Here is a 15,919-nt window from a genome sequence, read left to right as displayed (position 1 = left end):
CTTTGTAGCCCAGGTTGTCTTGGCTTAGATATGACAGGAATGGCCCAAAAAGCACCAGGCTCCTTTGGTGCCATCATTCAGTTAACCCAAAATCCATCTCTGCCAATTGGGAAGGCAGGTGTGGGAAGAGAGGAGGTTGACCGGGAACTGAGGAAGACTGGAAGAAAGGGGCAGGGTCCTGGTCCCAGGGGTGACTCTCCTATGACCTTCCTCCCCACATCTGGGGCCGTGCTTGGGGAACGGGTAGCGTGTTGCTACCCGTCAGGGGATTTCCAAACTCTAGCTCTCAAGGGAATTTACCCTGAAGCAGACCCTAGCCAGGGGGTGATGGGCAGTCTCACTTTCTTCCCTCGCCGGGACATTTTCTGATTGAAGGGCCTGAGGGCTCTCGGATTTCTAACCGCAGGCTGCAACTCTGAAGTTGGAAAGTGGGAGCCAGAATGTTCTCTGGTGGTAGACCCCCAGGCTGAGCTGAGGCCAGACCTCAGCTCAGCAACCCCAAGGAAGACCATCTCTGACCCTCAACGTGGCAACCGAGCCAACGCTTTCAAAATTGAACAAGAAAAACAAAACAAAAACAAAAAACCCAAAACTCCAAAAATCAATGAGAAGGCCAAAAGGCCTTGGTCCTGTACTGCCCACATGCCCTTCAAAACAGAAATATGTGTTAGCAGACAAGTACTGGTAAGTTCTTGGTTTTTTTCTTTAACCACTGGTGGGTAGTAGCAGAAGCTTCCAGAAAAAATAAAACACAGACAAGCAGCTTTAAAAGAAAAAAAAAAAAACAAAAAAACAAAAACAGATAGATGAAACACTTGACTGTACACCTGAAAAATGGAATGGATGCCAGAGATACCAGGGAGTAACAGAAGAGCAGTCCCCCCATGTCTATGGCTTCTGGAGTGGGGAGGAGGAGCAGAAGAGAGGAGGGGAGGGAGGAAGGGATGGAGGGGAAACGGCAACCTAACGTCTCGTTAAGGACATAGCAAGAGAAACGAGGCACACAGTTTAGTTAAAAATGAACTCGGTATGTTTAATAAAGCTTGGTATTACCAAAATCGCGGTACAAACAGCAAGTCACACGCCCACACGAGAAGTCCGTTTTTTACAAAATGCTCCCTGGGCAAGCCTCCGCCAGGCTCATGCCAAGAGAAAGCCCAGGCCGGCCTGGGGGTCTTGAGAGGACAAAGTTAGGCTTTGGGATTGGGGGAGGGGAGACCCTTGGGGAAGGGCCAGTGGGGAGCAGAGGGAGGAGGGTGAGAAATTCTGGGAGACTTAAAATGAGTCCGTGTAAGAGCTCCCTAAGGGCTGGCCAGTGGTGTTATCACAAGCTTAAGTAAAAATAAAAAGCGAACACAAAAATATATAGGCGGATAGGGCAGACTACGCTGCCAAAAACCTAGACGGCTACAGCCATCCCTGCTGTGCTGCACACACTCTCGCACGCTCGCTTGCTCGCTCTCTCCCACTCACGTTCGCTCTAAAAACATGGAAGGTTATTTTGTGTTTGGCGCTAGTAACCTTGATCAAAGGAATCCTCCTCGGAAGAGTCGCTGAAGGAGGAGCGGGCCTCTCGGAGCAGCAAACAGAAGGGCTGCTTCCTGCTGCTGGCCGCCTTGGATTTCAAAGTCCGGGGGCCCGCCAGGCTCCTCTTGGTCAGCTTGGGGCCGGTGGCCGGCTTGCTGTTCTTGGCCACCATGCCACACAGGAGGGATGAGGTCAGTTTGGAGCTGGAGGGGCCTTGGGAAGACCACTCGTTCTTCAAGAAGTCTTCATCTTCGTCTGAGTCCGTATCTGCAGTTAAAGTAGGTTTTATTTATTTTGTGTGGATGTATGTGCTGTATGTGTCGTGTGTGCATGTGTGTGGAGTGCATATGTGTGTGTATGCGTGAGGACGGGAACCAGGGGTCAACCTTGACCTTGGATCCTCAACTCCTGCCACCAAAAACAAACAACAAGCAAAACTTAATTTCTTTCGTGTGCATGTGTTTATGTGTGGGAACATGAGCATGCCAAGGAACGCACGAGACAGTCTGAGGACAGCTTATGAGAGTCAGTCCTCTCCTACCTATGGGTCCCGAGGATTGAACTCAAGGAGCCAGGCTTGGTAGCGAGTGCCTTTTACCCATCTCACTGCCCCCACCTTGTTTTTTCGAGATAGGAGTCTCTCAATGGGACCTGGGACTTGCCAGGTAGACCAGGCTGGCTGGCCGGAGAGCCCCGGGTGGCCCAGCGCTGGTATCACAAGTGTGTGCCACCATACTTGTCTTTTATGTGGGTGCTGGGGGCTGCTGGGTTCTCTCGCTTGAGCAACAAGTGCTTCAGCCTCTGAGCATCTTCCCAGCCCTTAAAAGTCTGTTTGAGAACAGGTAAGTTGTGGGTGCAAGGAGGAGTTATCCCTGTCGGTGGCCCTGAAAACAGAAATGCGCTAGGGCCAAGCGCCAACTGCCCACAGGCCTGGGCGTGTGTGACATCCCAGCTCTCCTCTGATCTGTCGTGAACAGCCTGGATTGCCCACTGAGGGGCAGTCCGGGCCCTTTCCTCTGCTGCCATCACCAACCTGGGGGTAGGAGGAGGACTAGGGGCAATGACAGGCGAGCAAAATTCTGAGGAAGAACCCTACAATTTCTACTGGCCAGAGGCATGCAGTTCCTGTCCAGCCTACACATGGGACACAGCCCGGGGGCTGACAAGGACCAATCAATCCTATGTATCTCTCCCCAGATCCTTGTTCGACTTTACAGCAACAGCAGACTAAAATGGGCCGTACGACAATGAAATCATCTCTCTGTCAGCCCCGTCACCCCATCCCCCTTTTCCATCAGAGGGCCAGCTGGCCGGCTTCCGCTGATGGCTTTCTCTAAGTCTCTGGTCTAAACACGTGGTTGTGTTGACAGAGTTGGGAAGGCTCTTTGGTCCCTTCCAACTTCAACCCAAACACACATCTTGAGCTATTTTACACTGCTGCTGGGCTGTTGAGCAAGACAAGAAGAAAGGGCACCACAGCCAAGACAGTAATCCCTTGATCTGCTAAAAACCTCCGCAGAACAAGATGAACACGGAAACGCAGCTCCAGCTTGACAGTACCTAACATCTTCGAGTTCAAGAGAAAACACACAGGGGCACGGGGTGTCTGCCCCTAAAGGCACTGGACTGATAAGACTCACTTTCACCACAACCAGGACCCCAACTTTAGGGTGGCCCACTAAGTCTGGTGGGGGTGAACTCCACCAGACCACCAGTTGGTAAACACCGCTACCCACCGCACCATCAGCCCCCCTCATGTTCTAACTTGGTCCTTCCAAAGCCACAGATGCCGAGAGGTGACATCAACTGAGCCTCCCATAGGAATACACCTGACATTCGTGCCCTCCAACCCCAACTGGAAAAGCAAGAAGCCACCACTCTCTTCCACTTCCGCCACCAAGTCTCCCTCGGTCTCCTCTCCTTGTGCCTGTTTGTGAGCCGGGACCTAAGTGATCACACCCTTTGGCTGTGAGGGGCACTTCTGCTAACACCACTGGACATGTTCCTGGTGCAGAAGGCCGAGGGGGCGGGCAGGCCTCATGCCCACTGGAGCATCGGTCCTGGGCACCCACAGGTCAAAGACAAACAAAAATGCACATGATTCACATGACGCAGCAACTTAACCCTGTGGCAGGCACAGTGTCCACCTCCCTGCATGCGGACTCAAGGAAGCTCACACCCCAGGAAGACCGTGACAATGCCTCAACTCCAAACAAAGCTCGTAAATGCTGTGTGTTTAAAGCCTGTGCTTTAATCCCAGCACTCAGAAGGCAGAGGCAGAGAGAGCGCTGTGAGTTCAAGGCCAGCCTGGTCTACACAGTGAATTCTAGACCCACAAAAGCTACATATGAAAGACACTGTCTCCCCCTAAAAAAAGAGAGAGAGAGAGGGAGGGAGCAAGCAGAAAAGAAAACACTAATCTGGAGAGATGATTCAGTGGTTAAGGGCACTCACTACTCTTCCGAAGGACCCAGGTTCTGTTCCCAGCACCCACAAGTTGGCTCACAACTGCCTGGAACTCCAGATCCAGGGACTCCAATGTTATTTCTGACCTCCAAGGACACATACACATGTACCCATGAGCACCCACACATAACAAAATTTTGTTTTGTTTTGTTTTTGACACAGGGTCTCTGTGTAACCCTGGCTGTCCTGAAATTAGCTCTGTAGGCCAAGCTGGTCTCAAACTCAGATCTGCCTGCCTTTGTCTCCTTACTGTTTGGATTAAAGGCGTGTACCACCACTGCCTGGCAAAAAAAAGGGGAGAGAGAGAGAGAAAGAGAGAGAGAGAGAGAGAGAGAGAGAGAGAGAGAGAGAGAGAGAGAGAGAGAGAGAACTCAGTAAGCAAGCTGGGCATGATGGCGCGTGTCTGCAATCCCAGCCCTCAGGTGGTAGAGGTGGGAGGACTGAAAATTAAGTCAGCTTGGGACACATTGCATAAAGAGACCTCGCACTGAGAGGAAGGGTAGAGGGAGACAAGGGGTGGAGGTACAGTGAGATGGGGATTAGGGCTGGGGTAGTTAGTTAGTGATCCCGTCTGGCAAGCATCAGACTGTAGGTCAATTTCCAAGCACTACCAGCAAAAAAAAAAGGGGGGGGGGAATATACAGGTCATTTTTTTTTCAGTTGACACTCAAACTCACACACACATGTTCCAGGAAGCAGAGTCTAGCAAAGTCACAGGGAATCTGGCAGAAGACAAGCAAGCCCTGAAGACAGCCAGAGCAAACCTCTGTGACAAAGGACTGGACGGAAGCCCCTCCTGCCTTCCGAAGCACCTGCCTGTCTTGGGCATTGGGTACTCACCCACACGGAATGAGAGAGCACCATTCCCTTGGCAGGCAGAGGGCCGAGGCCCACAAGACGCACTGACAAACCACAAGACCAGTCTCTACTTAAATGCAACAAAACCTCCATCCCACACATGGCTATTGCCGTGGACAAGGCCACAGTGAAAACAACGTCCAGGCATGGCAGTGAATTGTCAGGGGCAAGTGGCTCAAACAGAACCTGGTTCGCCCCAGTTTGTCTCTTCCCACTTAGGCCCACACTCTTCTCCCAATCCTCCCATGACCCACTAACGCCACCACCCATGGCCGCACTTGCATCTAGAACACATGACGAGCTTCCTGCAGGCAATGGAGCAGTGAAACGAAGTCATTCTCCAGGCCACTCTAGGCTGAGTGGCTACAAACTCTATGGTGCAAGGCGAACCAATGGCAGGCCGGTCACTAACATCCACTCACATCCACCAATCACCACAGCCTATCCAACACCACTGGCATTGATTGACTGGCATTTCTGCTTTGGGGGGCGCTCAACTGGCTTTAGGCACAGTGTAAAGCTTCGGGATCCCCCGAGTCCCTCAGAGGAGGGCGAGAAAGGTTAAGGAGCAGGTAAGATCAGCGCTGACCACTGGCCGCAGGGCGCTGCAGGCGATAGGCGATACTTACTGTAGGAGTGGCTGCTCACTTCCGAGGCAAATGGAGAATGGACAGACTTGGGCTGGCCTCTGGCCTTGAAGCCCCCCTCCATCTTCCTGGCTTTGGCAGCCCTTTTGTGTTTACCTTCTCTGGAGGGTTTCAGAGACAAGCCAAGGCCTTTGGCCAGTGCTTTCCTGTCCTTGCCCAGCAGGCTGTCATACGGTGTCAAGAACCTGCCACAGGCCCCACTAGCTTTCGGTTTTCCCCCGGGACTGTCGGAAAACTTGAAGGGTGACTTCAGTTTGTCTTGCTTTGTGAGGGAGAGGGCTCTGTCTAGCTTGCTTGCCAACTGCTCCTGGTCGCTCGCCATCTTTTTCTTCTTAATCTTTAGCTGGGGAAGGAAGGTTGGGTCACAGAGTAAGACATACGGCCAAACAGGACAGCGAGTCTCTGGTCACAACGCTTATGAGACTGGGCTAACTCCTGTCCCGTGTCCTCTTGACTCATGGCAAATCACTGAGCTAGTCCTCAGACCTTGCGTCTAAAATGGGGCCGTCTGTGTCTATCACGAGGCTACTAGAAAGATAACCAGGGTAAGGTACACAAAACATTTATTCAGGCCAATGAGACGGCTCAGCAGGTAAAGGTACTGATGCCAACTCTTGACCTGAGTTCAATTCCCTAGAACCCACATAATGGAGAAAATAGACTCTTGCCTCCATACACACCTGACACAAATGACCCCCGCGTGCACACATGCACACAAGTGCACACACACATAAATAAAGTGGGGGAATTAAAGGTTCAGTGGTTAAGATCCTGTAATATTTTTGCAAAGGACCCAAGTTCAGTTCCTCACACACAACCCCTGTAACTCCAGCTCCAGGGGCTATGATACTCTCTCTCTTCTGGATGCTGTGTGCGTCTATCTACATTAATGTGCACACATACCCACACCCACACACTGATATACATTTCAAAACAACAGAAATCTTTCTAAAAATAAATAAAGCACTTATTAAAAATGCCTCGCCCTGGGGTTGGAAAGACATCTCCCTGGCTAAGCACACTGGCTGCTCTTCCAGAAGATCCAAGTCTGATTCCCAGCATGCACAAGGTAGCTCGCAACCATCTGTGACTCTAGTTCCAGGAGATCCAGCGCCCTCTTCCGGTCTCCATGGACAGTGAACGCATGTGCGTGTTGTGCACAGACATACATGCAAGCAAAATACCCACATACATAAAATTAAAAAAAAAATTAGCTGGAGCCGGGCGATGGTGGCGCACGCCTTTAATCCCAGCACTCGGGAGGCAGAGGCAGGCGGATCTCTGTGAGTTCGAGACCAGCCTGGTCTACAAGAGCAAGTTCCAGGACAGGCTCCAAAGCCACAGAGAAACCCTGTCTTGAAAAACAAGAAGAAGCCGGGCGGTGGTGGCGCACGCCTTTAATCCCAGCACTTGGGAGGCAGAGGCAGGCGGATCTCTGTGAGTTCGAGACCAGCCCGGTCTACAAGAGCAAGTTCCAGGACAGGCTCCAGAGCCACAGAGAAACCCTGTCTCGAAAAACCAAAAAAAAAATTAGCTGGGTGGTGGTGGTGCACGCCTTTAATCCCAGCACTCGGGAGGCAGAGGCAGGTGGATCTCTGTGAGTTCTAAGCCAGCCTGGGTTACAAGAGCTAGTTCCATAACAGGCTTCAGAGCTACAGAGAAACCCTATCTCAACAAAAAACCAAAAAAAAAAAAAAAAAATTAAGATGCCTGGCCTAGCAATTACTTATTAAAAGCTGTTACCATGGTAACAGTCCTAGCTGGCAATGGCTTTCCACAGCCCTGCCTGGAAACATCTATAGAAGAACTTTGAGAACGCAGGGCTACAGATGGGCGGGAGAAGGTAGCTAGCTGAGCCGACAAGAGCCAAGACGAGAAACTGAGCCCAGAGCGTGGCAGACCTGCTCTACCTCTCCGCCTCCTACTGCAGCTGCCGGAGGCTGCTGCTCAGTCTACACCAGCCCGCCCGACTAAATGGGTCAGAGCTGCCAAGAGAACGGCTGGAGTGTGCCTTGGATGCCTGGACCAGGGAGACTGATCAGAGCTTTCTCAGCCTGAATGTCTCCTTGCACGTCTATCGCCAACGGCAGCCATTTGTCAAAACGAAACATGCAGTTTCAAAGGCATCAGTGCTCTGCCATTTCAGGGCGCTGGCTACGTACTTGACATCAGGTAGCGCTTGCGGGAAGCGGCGGGGGAAGGGGGGAGTCTGGAAGGGCGGTGTTAAGAAAATTAACAAATTATCTCTCACCTGAGAGGAAAAGAGATCCTGGCGTACAAAAAGTGGCCATCTTTTCACGCTTTAATTTTAAAATTTTATTTTGGGGTTTTTGTTGTTGTTGTTTTTGCTGTTCTCATTTTTTTCAAGACAGGGTTCCCTTGTGAGGCCTTACTGTCTTGGAACTAGCTCTGAAGACCAGGCTGGACTCCAACTCACTGAGATCTGCCTGGTTCTCCCTCCCAAGTGCTGGGATTAAAGGGGTAAAATTTTTATTTATTTTGATTTTCTTCTGAGACAGGGTCTCACTATAAAGCCCTGGTTGGCCTGAACTTGCTATGTAGACCAAGCTGGACTCCTGAACTTGCTATGCCTGTCTCTGTACACACTACCATGCCCTGATAGCTTTTTAACTTATTTTAATCTAGAGTCGGCTGCTCTGACTGGTCTCAACAGCCAGCTTGCCCCAGGATCCTCCCAAGGTTGAGAGTTACAGATCAACCACCATGCCCACCCCAGCCGTGCAAAGGTTCTAGGATCCTACCTCCACTCATTGCACTGGGGCATCAGAGGCCTTACCCACTGAGCTGGGGAAATGAGAAATTACCCCTGGAGAGCTCAGACTGAATCACAATGGCACCAAGCCCATGCACAACACCAAGGTGTTCATTAAACAATTACACTGCTAAACAACGGAGTAACCGCTATTTGGTTACGCACTTGCGATCTGTCCTCCCGTTTGATTAAGCAGCGTCTCAGTGCACACAAACCGACCTTGCTTTTGGCCTTACCTCTGCCTCCTGTTACTTTGCGAAGTCCCTGATGTCCCCTGGGCCTTCCTTTTCTCCCCACAGTGAGGAATTTAGCTCTTAGCAGTTTCTCTACAGCAGTAGGGACTAACAGACCTCCACTGAAAAGGTTCATTGTCTCCGGTATGACCTCCAGCCCCCCAAGTTGAGGACTGTGTCCCAGTGAGTCTACAAGACTGAGTTTACTGACCTGACTCATAAAGTCAGAGGAGGATTCGTGATCATCCCAGCTCTGGTTCCTGCCCCGGGCTTTCGCCACGCCAATGAGGGCATCTTGGTCCTCCTCAGACCCCTTGTGTCTCTTCCTTATCCCGGCTCCCAGATCGTAGTCCTCTGACGTCAGGAGGGACTTGCTGCTCAGCCTGAAAGTCAAGCACACCATGGGGGTCAGCACCTCAGCCAGGCCATACTCACAAGGAGGGGGTGGTCCACCCAGGTGGCCCTAAAGGGTTGGGCTCGAGATGTGGAAAGAAACAGTGACGGACACCAGAACGAGCAGTGTGGGAAGACAGATGATTGCTAGGGAAGGAAGCACAAAGAGAGAAGGGGGAAAAAACTCCATGTCAGCATCCTCCACCAGCCTCTCTTATGCGGTTTCAACAGACAGACAGACAGACACACACACACACACACAAGAATCGGTAAGACATATCTTTACCAAAATTGCAACAACAGCAAAGGTCAGAAAATACGGCGGAAATCTACCATGGTGGAGGGGAGATTCTATCAAACGCTGGGATGGAGGGAACCCCTGCACTGCACCTCCTTTTCTGGAGAGCAGGGACACAGATGTGTCTCTTGATTCATGAACCTGTCTGATTCTCACACTGGGGTGACAGGCATGGGCCACCATACCTTGTGCATGGGGGCAGAACCCAGGGCTTTGTGCATGCTAGACTGTACCCTCGCGTTACACTGTCATTATCCCCAGTGCCCTCGTGACTGCTTTTTAAATATCTGAGGAAAGAGAGACTGGAGGCTCAGAAAACTGACACTGGGCCCAATGTCACAGGAGCGGTGGGGCTGCGACACAGCAGAAAGTTCAGCATAATGGCGACACTCCTAATCACTTCTCCTGTGACTGGTGAAAGACGCATGTTCTTCTCTGTTCTTTCCCCAGTTGGGAACATCCAAGGTTAAATGCAAGATGTGGTGAGGCGGGGGCCATTTTCTCATGACAAGACCATGAACACACACTACCGCCTTGCCTGTGGCCACTCCAAGCCCTTGTCGACCTAGTACCCACACCCTTGTGTACCAATACAGGAAATTGCGCAACCTCTTTCCTCAGTGGACCTCATGTGGCCCATTTACAGGTTCACGAGAAGCCTGGCCCTGGAGAGAAAGAGCCCTCACCCAAACCAGCGTTCAAGCCAAACTCAGCTGGTTGCAGTGCCACCCAAGAGGACCTTGTCCCCAGAAAGCAACCCTGGTCTCCTGCGGGATCCCAGCAGGACAGGGATGTATCCAGCCTGTCCTAGAAGGCTGGAGTTGAAGTGGTACTTCCGTCAGGAAGGAGTCACAGAAAGAAGCAAGAGTTAGTCCCTGGTGGTGGAGAAGTGGGTGGGGCAGGAAGGCGGGGCCAAGTGTTTAGGTTAAAGTTAAGTAAGCCACTGACGATCTTTCTTTTCGTTCTCTTGGCTCACTCTCCTGGACTGGGCAGCGCTCTGGGCTCCCTGGGAGCTGCCGTTTAGGGATCAGAGCACCAGACACTACCAGGTCCCCTGGCGCTCAGTGGTGGGCGCCTTAGAGGGGGGCCCTGCTCCTCCCCTCCGAGCTGGGTACCAGTCAGTCCCCGATCCACCGAGGGGCCAGCCTTACTTTCCGCTACCGCTGTGGCTCTTCCCTCTCTTGCAGGGGGGCGACAGGGCGCTCGGGGTGTGGGTCCGTTTCCGCGGCCTGCCAGGGCCTCTGCGTGCCATGCTCCTATGGGCATCCTCGTGCCTGTCCCTTAAAAAGAATTCACAGGCTCGGCTGGGAACCTGGGGTTGGCGGGGCGCGGAGTGGGGCACTTGGGTTCACGCACACACCTGACGGCTACCACAATCGACCTACCAACCAGATGTCCAGGATGGGGTACAAGCTGGGGAGGAGACACTCACCCTGAATCCCTGCGGCGCTGGAGCTTGACCAGCTCACGTTGTTTCTCTTTGTACCGCCGCTGGACCTCTGCCAGGCGCATCCGGAAGTCCAGCTCCAGGGCATCCATGTCTTCCAGGGATGACTTCATAGCAAACATCTGGAGGGAGACAAATGAGGACGGTGATGTTTCCTGATGTCCCACCCCGTGTCGATGACTGACTTGAATCCCACTGCTGTGCCCATTTTTGGTTGGATTTTAGAGACAGTGTTTCATGGAGTTAGGCTGGGCTCAAACTCAGCACATAATCTTGACCTTTTCATCTTCCTGCCTCTACTTCCTGAGTACTGAGGTCACAAGCAAGCACTGTCAAGTCTACTTTTACGTGGTGCTGGGCCCAAACCCAATAAGTAGCCTGGCCTGGACCTCTCAGCAATCCTCCTGTCTCAGCCTAGCAACTGCTGGGGTTACAGACATAAACCGTCAAGCCAGGTGACTCCATCCCCATTCCCTACTTCCTGGGGACTCGCCTCTTCTCTATGTTCAGGACCCTCTCATGCCAACTTGGCCAGTTGGTAGCCACACCTAAGTGACTACACCCTAAGTCATGGTTTAGTGAGGACAAGTGTGTCATGGACTTGCAGCGGATGGCAGCTACCCAAGACCACACAGGCAACAAAGGGCATGGGCCTCACTGCCAGTCTGCTTCCATTCCAACACATCACAGCAAGCCCAAGGGACATGCCTGACACAGTGCGAGAATACGGAGGCCACGAGGGGGAAATGGCCCACTGTGGGCCACACAATGAAGGATGGCCAGCAGGACTCCCGCCCACCAGCCTCGGCCTCTCAGGCCACAGGAGAAATGGAGGTCGTCAGGCCTCACCCTTTCTTCCTTCTTTTGCATCCAGCTGTATTTCTTGTTGGAGCTCAATTCACGCGGAAGCCGCAAGTTCTTGAGTGGGTCCGAGAAGGGGCTGTCTAGCACCTCCTTCAGCATGTGGCTGCTGGCCGCCAGCAGGCTCTCCAGCGAGGGTCGCACAGCCAGGTTTGGCTCTGCACCTGGGGAAGCGAGAGGGACAAATGAGTCAGTACTGGGACCTGGACCACCTGGCCAGCCATCCTGAGACTAGACCAAACTCCCAGAAACTGCAGTCAGCTCTGGTTCAACTGTGGCCACACAGCCATGGAGCACTGTGATCTACTGAACCGAAGCCATACTGAAATGCAGGATACTGTCAAACACAGGAGGCTTGGACCTGGGGCATGGAATGGCTTTGTCCCTGCGGGTGTGTGAAAGGCCAGAATATCCTGGAGTGACCATAGGCTGGCAGAGCCTCCTTGCCAGGACAATTGGTAACCACCCCACATTTCTGCTTAATTTTCTCGTTGGCGAATGTGGTGTTTCCCACATCAGAAAACAGGCCCCGGGAACCAGGTTCGCACTTGTTACCCCAGCATTCGACCGCCTGGGCAAAAGGACTGAGCTCAGGCCACAGAGAGACTACTCCCGCCTTCCAAACAAACAAACAAACAAACAAACAAAAAAACAGGGGGAAAAGCATACTCAAAAAAGGCAAAGCTAATCAGGTAAGGGGTTTGCTGCTCTTGCTCAGGGACTGAGTTCAGTTCCCATCACCCATGCTCCACAGCTCACAGCTACCTGTAACTCCAGCTCCAGGGGACCCAAGCCCTCTGCACCTGCACTCAGGTGCACATACACACTTAAAAATAGCATATATACATTTTTAAAAGGCCAGGAATGGGCGCACACCTTTAATCCCAGCATTTGGGAGGCAGAAGCAGGTGGGTCTCTAGACGTTTGGGGCCAGCCTAGTCTACATAACGAGTTCCAGGCCAGCCAAGAAAGAGTACACAGTGAAACCCTGACTCAGAAAAAACAAACAAATGAGAAAGAGAGAGAGAGAAAGAGAGAGAGAGAGAACAAACTGGACCAGGGGAATGGCTGAGGAAATGCTTACTGGGCAGCTGTGAGGCACTGAGCTCAAAGGCCCAGAGTGCATGTACAGCCCAGCACAGAAACACATGCCTATAGCTCCAGCAAGACAGGAGTTAACAGAGGAAAAATTCCCCAAAAGCTCAGAGAACCAGCTAGCCTGGCACATCCTGTCGCAAACAGGTATAAAGAGAACATGGACACCAGAGGCTGTTCTCAGACCTCCACACACATGCCGTGCCATGTACACATCAACGCTAACACATGTGTGTACGTGTATATCAGAAATGCACACATGCACACAAAAGAATGTATTTTAAAAAACACAAATCAAGCAGCAAGATGTAAAGACAACCCCCCCCCCCCCACACACACACACAGTCTCCTCTGGGCAAGGATGTGACAAAGTGTGCCGGAGTTCCAGGACTGTATTGTCATGTTCTAACATTCCTAACACACCCAGCCTCCTGTATAAATATTAGAACACAATGGAGGGCTGGGCGTGTTGACGAGGTCGATGCAGTTCTTCCTAGAATGCACAGAACCCTGGGTTCAATCCCCAGCACACGTAAGCAGGCTTACTGCCGCACAATAATCCCAGATCCTAGGCAGTAGTGGTGATGGGTTCAGGAGTTCAAGGTCATCCTTGGTTACAGAAGGAGTTTGAGGGCAGCCTGAGCTATAGTAGACCATGTCTGGTTGCAGCTAGCCTGCCTCAAACTCACAATCCTCCTGCCTCAGCCTCCCAAGTGTCAGAATTAGATCTGCATCACCATGCCTGGCTATTTTAATTTTGTTTTATTTTACTGTGTGTGTGTGAGAGAGAGAGAGAGAGAGAGAGACAGACAGACAGACAGACAGACAGACAGACAGACAGAGAGAGACGGGGGGGAGGAAAAGAGAATGTGCTACATCTACACAGTAGGTATGAGAAGGTCAAAGGACACTTTCAGAAACTGGTTCTTTTTCCATTCTCGGTTCTAGGGACTCGAACTCAGGTCCTCACTTAGCAGCAAGGACCCTACTCACAGATCCCTTGTCAAACTGACATTTTCTCTTGGATCTTAAAACTAACCAATTTTGATGTACCATTCAAAAATCACACAATCACCCACGTCTGAAGGCCAGAAGAGTGAGCATGAATAATCCCAGCACTTATAAGGTAACCAGGTCTCAAAGTCCGGTTCCCAAAGCAGGTTGGACGGGGGCTGTCCCATGTCATGTTGGCTGGATCAACGAAGTCGCCCTGCATTTCCCCACTAGATGGCAGCAGTGCTCTCTTGAACAGGTGACAACCGCCAGGCCTGCTGCTGCCAACATCCCATACGGCACAAAAATCTCTCCCCTCTCAGGGAAAAGCAGTGGTTTCGGTTTTATTTCATTTTTTCCCAAATTTTTATTTATATATAATTACAAACCTTTCCATTTTGTTTTTGTTTTGAGTCATACAATTTTAGCTGACCTGGAACTCACTATGTAGACCAGGCTGGCCCTAGGACTCTGCCACTTGAGTGCCGGATTAAAGGCGTGTATATCACCATGTACAACTATTTTTTTATTATTATTTTATGTGTTTTACCCGGTGTGTGTGTGAGTGAATTCACATGGGAGGCACTCCATGCATTCCCACAGTACACGAGAGGTTCAGAGACCAAGTGGAGTGCCAATCCTTACCTCCCTCCTTGGTTGAGAAAGGGTTTTTTGTTCTTGTGTGTATAACATCAAAGGTCAATGAACTCAAGGACCCTAAGCTCTACCTCCAATTTTGTTGTAGCAACAGAGGAATGCATACTTCTGTGGCCGGGTTTCTATGGGTTCTGGGATTTGAACTCAGATGTGACAAATGCTTTACCCTTGAGCCGTCTCCCCAGGTCCTAGCTCCTGCACTGCAAAAGGCATGAACTCCAGTGGGCCCATGGGGCAGAGTTTGAGTTCTTACTAGGGTTCTGGGTAGCCGTGCAGGCCCACAGGCACGGGAGGAATTACTGGAGGCGCCAGTGAGAGCAGGGAGCCCGGCAAAATGAGGTCAACAGAGAGAAAAGTAGAACAGGGAAGAAGAGAGAGGCAGAAAAAGGAAGAACCAATCTGGGGATGCACAGGGAAAAAAAAAACCTCAAGATGACTTGAGTACCCAGATTCAGCTGTATCTAACGCTACTTCATCATTGCTCAAACTCTGGTTCCAGGAGCAAATAAACTCTGCCCCCTTTTTTAGGGGGGTGAGGGAGGGGGACAGAGACAGGGCCTAACACAGTATCCAAGCCAAGTCTCAAATTCAGTATGTAGCTGAAGATGACCTTAAAGTCTGAATCCTCCTGCCTCCGTCTCTTCATGTGTTCGGAGTACATGCCTGGTTTGAGCGGTGCTGAGGATGGAACATCCGGTACGTCATGCATGCTGAGCAAGCCCTCTACCTAGCGGGCTACATTCCCTTTATTTCATTGCACTGATTTACTTGTGTGTGTGTGTGTGTGTGTGTCACACCCATGCACACATACATGCTGTAGCACACATGTGGAGCTCAGAGGACAACTTTTGGGAATCTATTATCTCAACTATGTAGGTCTGGGCTCAAGACCATCAAGGTTTGGTGGTAGGTGCCTTTACCCACGGACGCACCCACCACCCTGACCCAACCAATCTAACATCTAAAAAACTCCTGCACATATTCATACAATACCAGGGGAAGGAGACAGAACTGGAGGCTTAAGTCCATCAAAACAGCTATGTTTTCTCACTCCTCCCACATTCACTTTAATACTGGAGATTCAACCACTTGAGCCACACCCCAGCCCCTCACTGGGGATTCTAGGCAGGGGCTCTACCACTGAGCCACACCCCAGCCCCTCACTGGGGGATTCTAGGCAGGGGCTCTACCACTGAGCCACACCCCAGCCCCTCACTGGGGGATTCTAGGCAGGGGCTCTACCACTGAGCCACACCCCAGCCCCTCACTGGGGGATTCTAGGCAGGGGCTCTACTACTGAGCCACACCCCAGCCCCTCACTGGGGGATTCTAGGCAGGGGCTCTACCACTGAGTCACACCTCAGCCCCTCACTGGGGGATTCTAGGCAGGGGCTCTACCACTGAGCTATATCCTCAGCCCTGTTTTTACTTTTTATCATGAGATCAGGGTCTCAATTAATTGCCTAGGCTGGCCTTGTATTCTATTATTCTATCTAGCCCAAGCTGGCCTTAAATTCACAATTCTCCTGCCTCAGCCACCCGTGTAACTGGGATGATAGCCTGTGCCACCAAGCCTGGTTTTAAAATTAAAAGCAAAAGCAAAAACAAACAGAATGTGAGTAAAACATATTCTGGGAGCCTTAGAAGTTTTTAAGATAAGAAACAACCTAA

At 51.3% G+C, this 15,919-nt stretch overlaps 1 protein-coding gene across 9 annotated transcripts in view; it reads right to left on the bottom strand.

Annotated features, from left to right (window-relative positions):
- Tnrc18 (trinucleotide repeat containing 18) overlaps window positions 1-15,919 on the bottom strand; it is a 110,003-nt gene that overhangs the window by 32,528 nt on the left and 61,556 nt on the right. For 6 of the 9 annotated variants that reach the window (XM_057765983.1, XM_057765985.1, XM_057765984.1 and 3 more), the window contains 6 exons: window positions 11,492-11,667; window positions 10,628-10,764; window positions 10,347-10,475; window positions 8,716-8,887; window positions 5,481-5,841; window positions 1,522-1,794 (listed from right to left, as the gene is read on the bottom strand). In XM_057765983.1, coding sequence (XP_057621966.1) covers window positions 1,522-1,794; window positions 5,481-5,841; window positions 8,716-8,887; window positions 10,347-10,475; window positions 10,628-10,764; window positions 11,492-11,667 — 1,248 coding nt within the window. Of the gene's footprint in view, window positions 1-1,057; window positions 1,795-5,480; window positions 5,842-8,715; window positions 8,888-10,346; window positions 10,476-10,627; window positions 10,765-11,491; window positions 11,668-15,919 lie in introns of those variants that run through there. The other 3 variants (XM_057765987.1, XM_057765989.1, XM_057765990.1) reach the window with 2 other exon arrangements.

The sequence above is a fragment of the Chionomys nivalis genome, chromosome 3 (assembly GCF_950005125.1).
Source record: "Chionomys nivalis chromosome 3, mChiNiv1.1, whole genome shotgun sequence".
Lineage (NCBI taxonomy): Eukaryota > Metazoa > Chordata > Mammalia > Rodentia > Cricetidae > Chionomys > Chionomys nivalis.
Note: the sequence above shows the minus strand (reverse complement) of the source record. Positions and strands in the feature narration are given on the sequence as shown.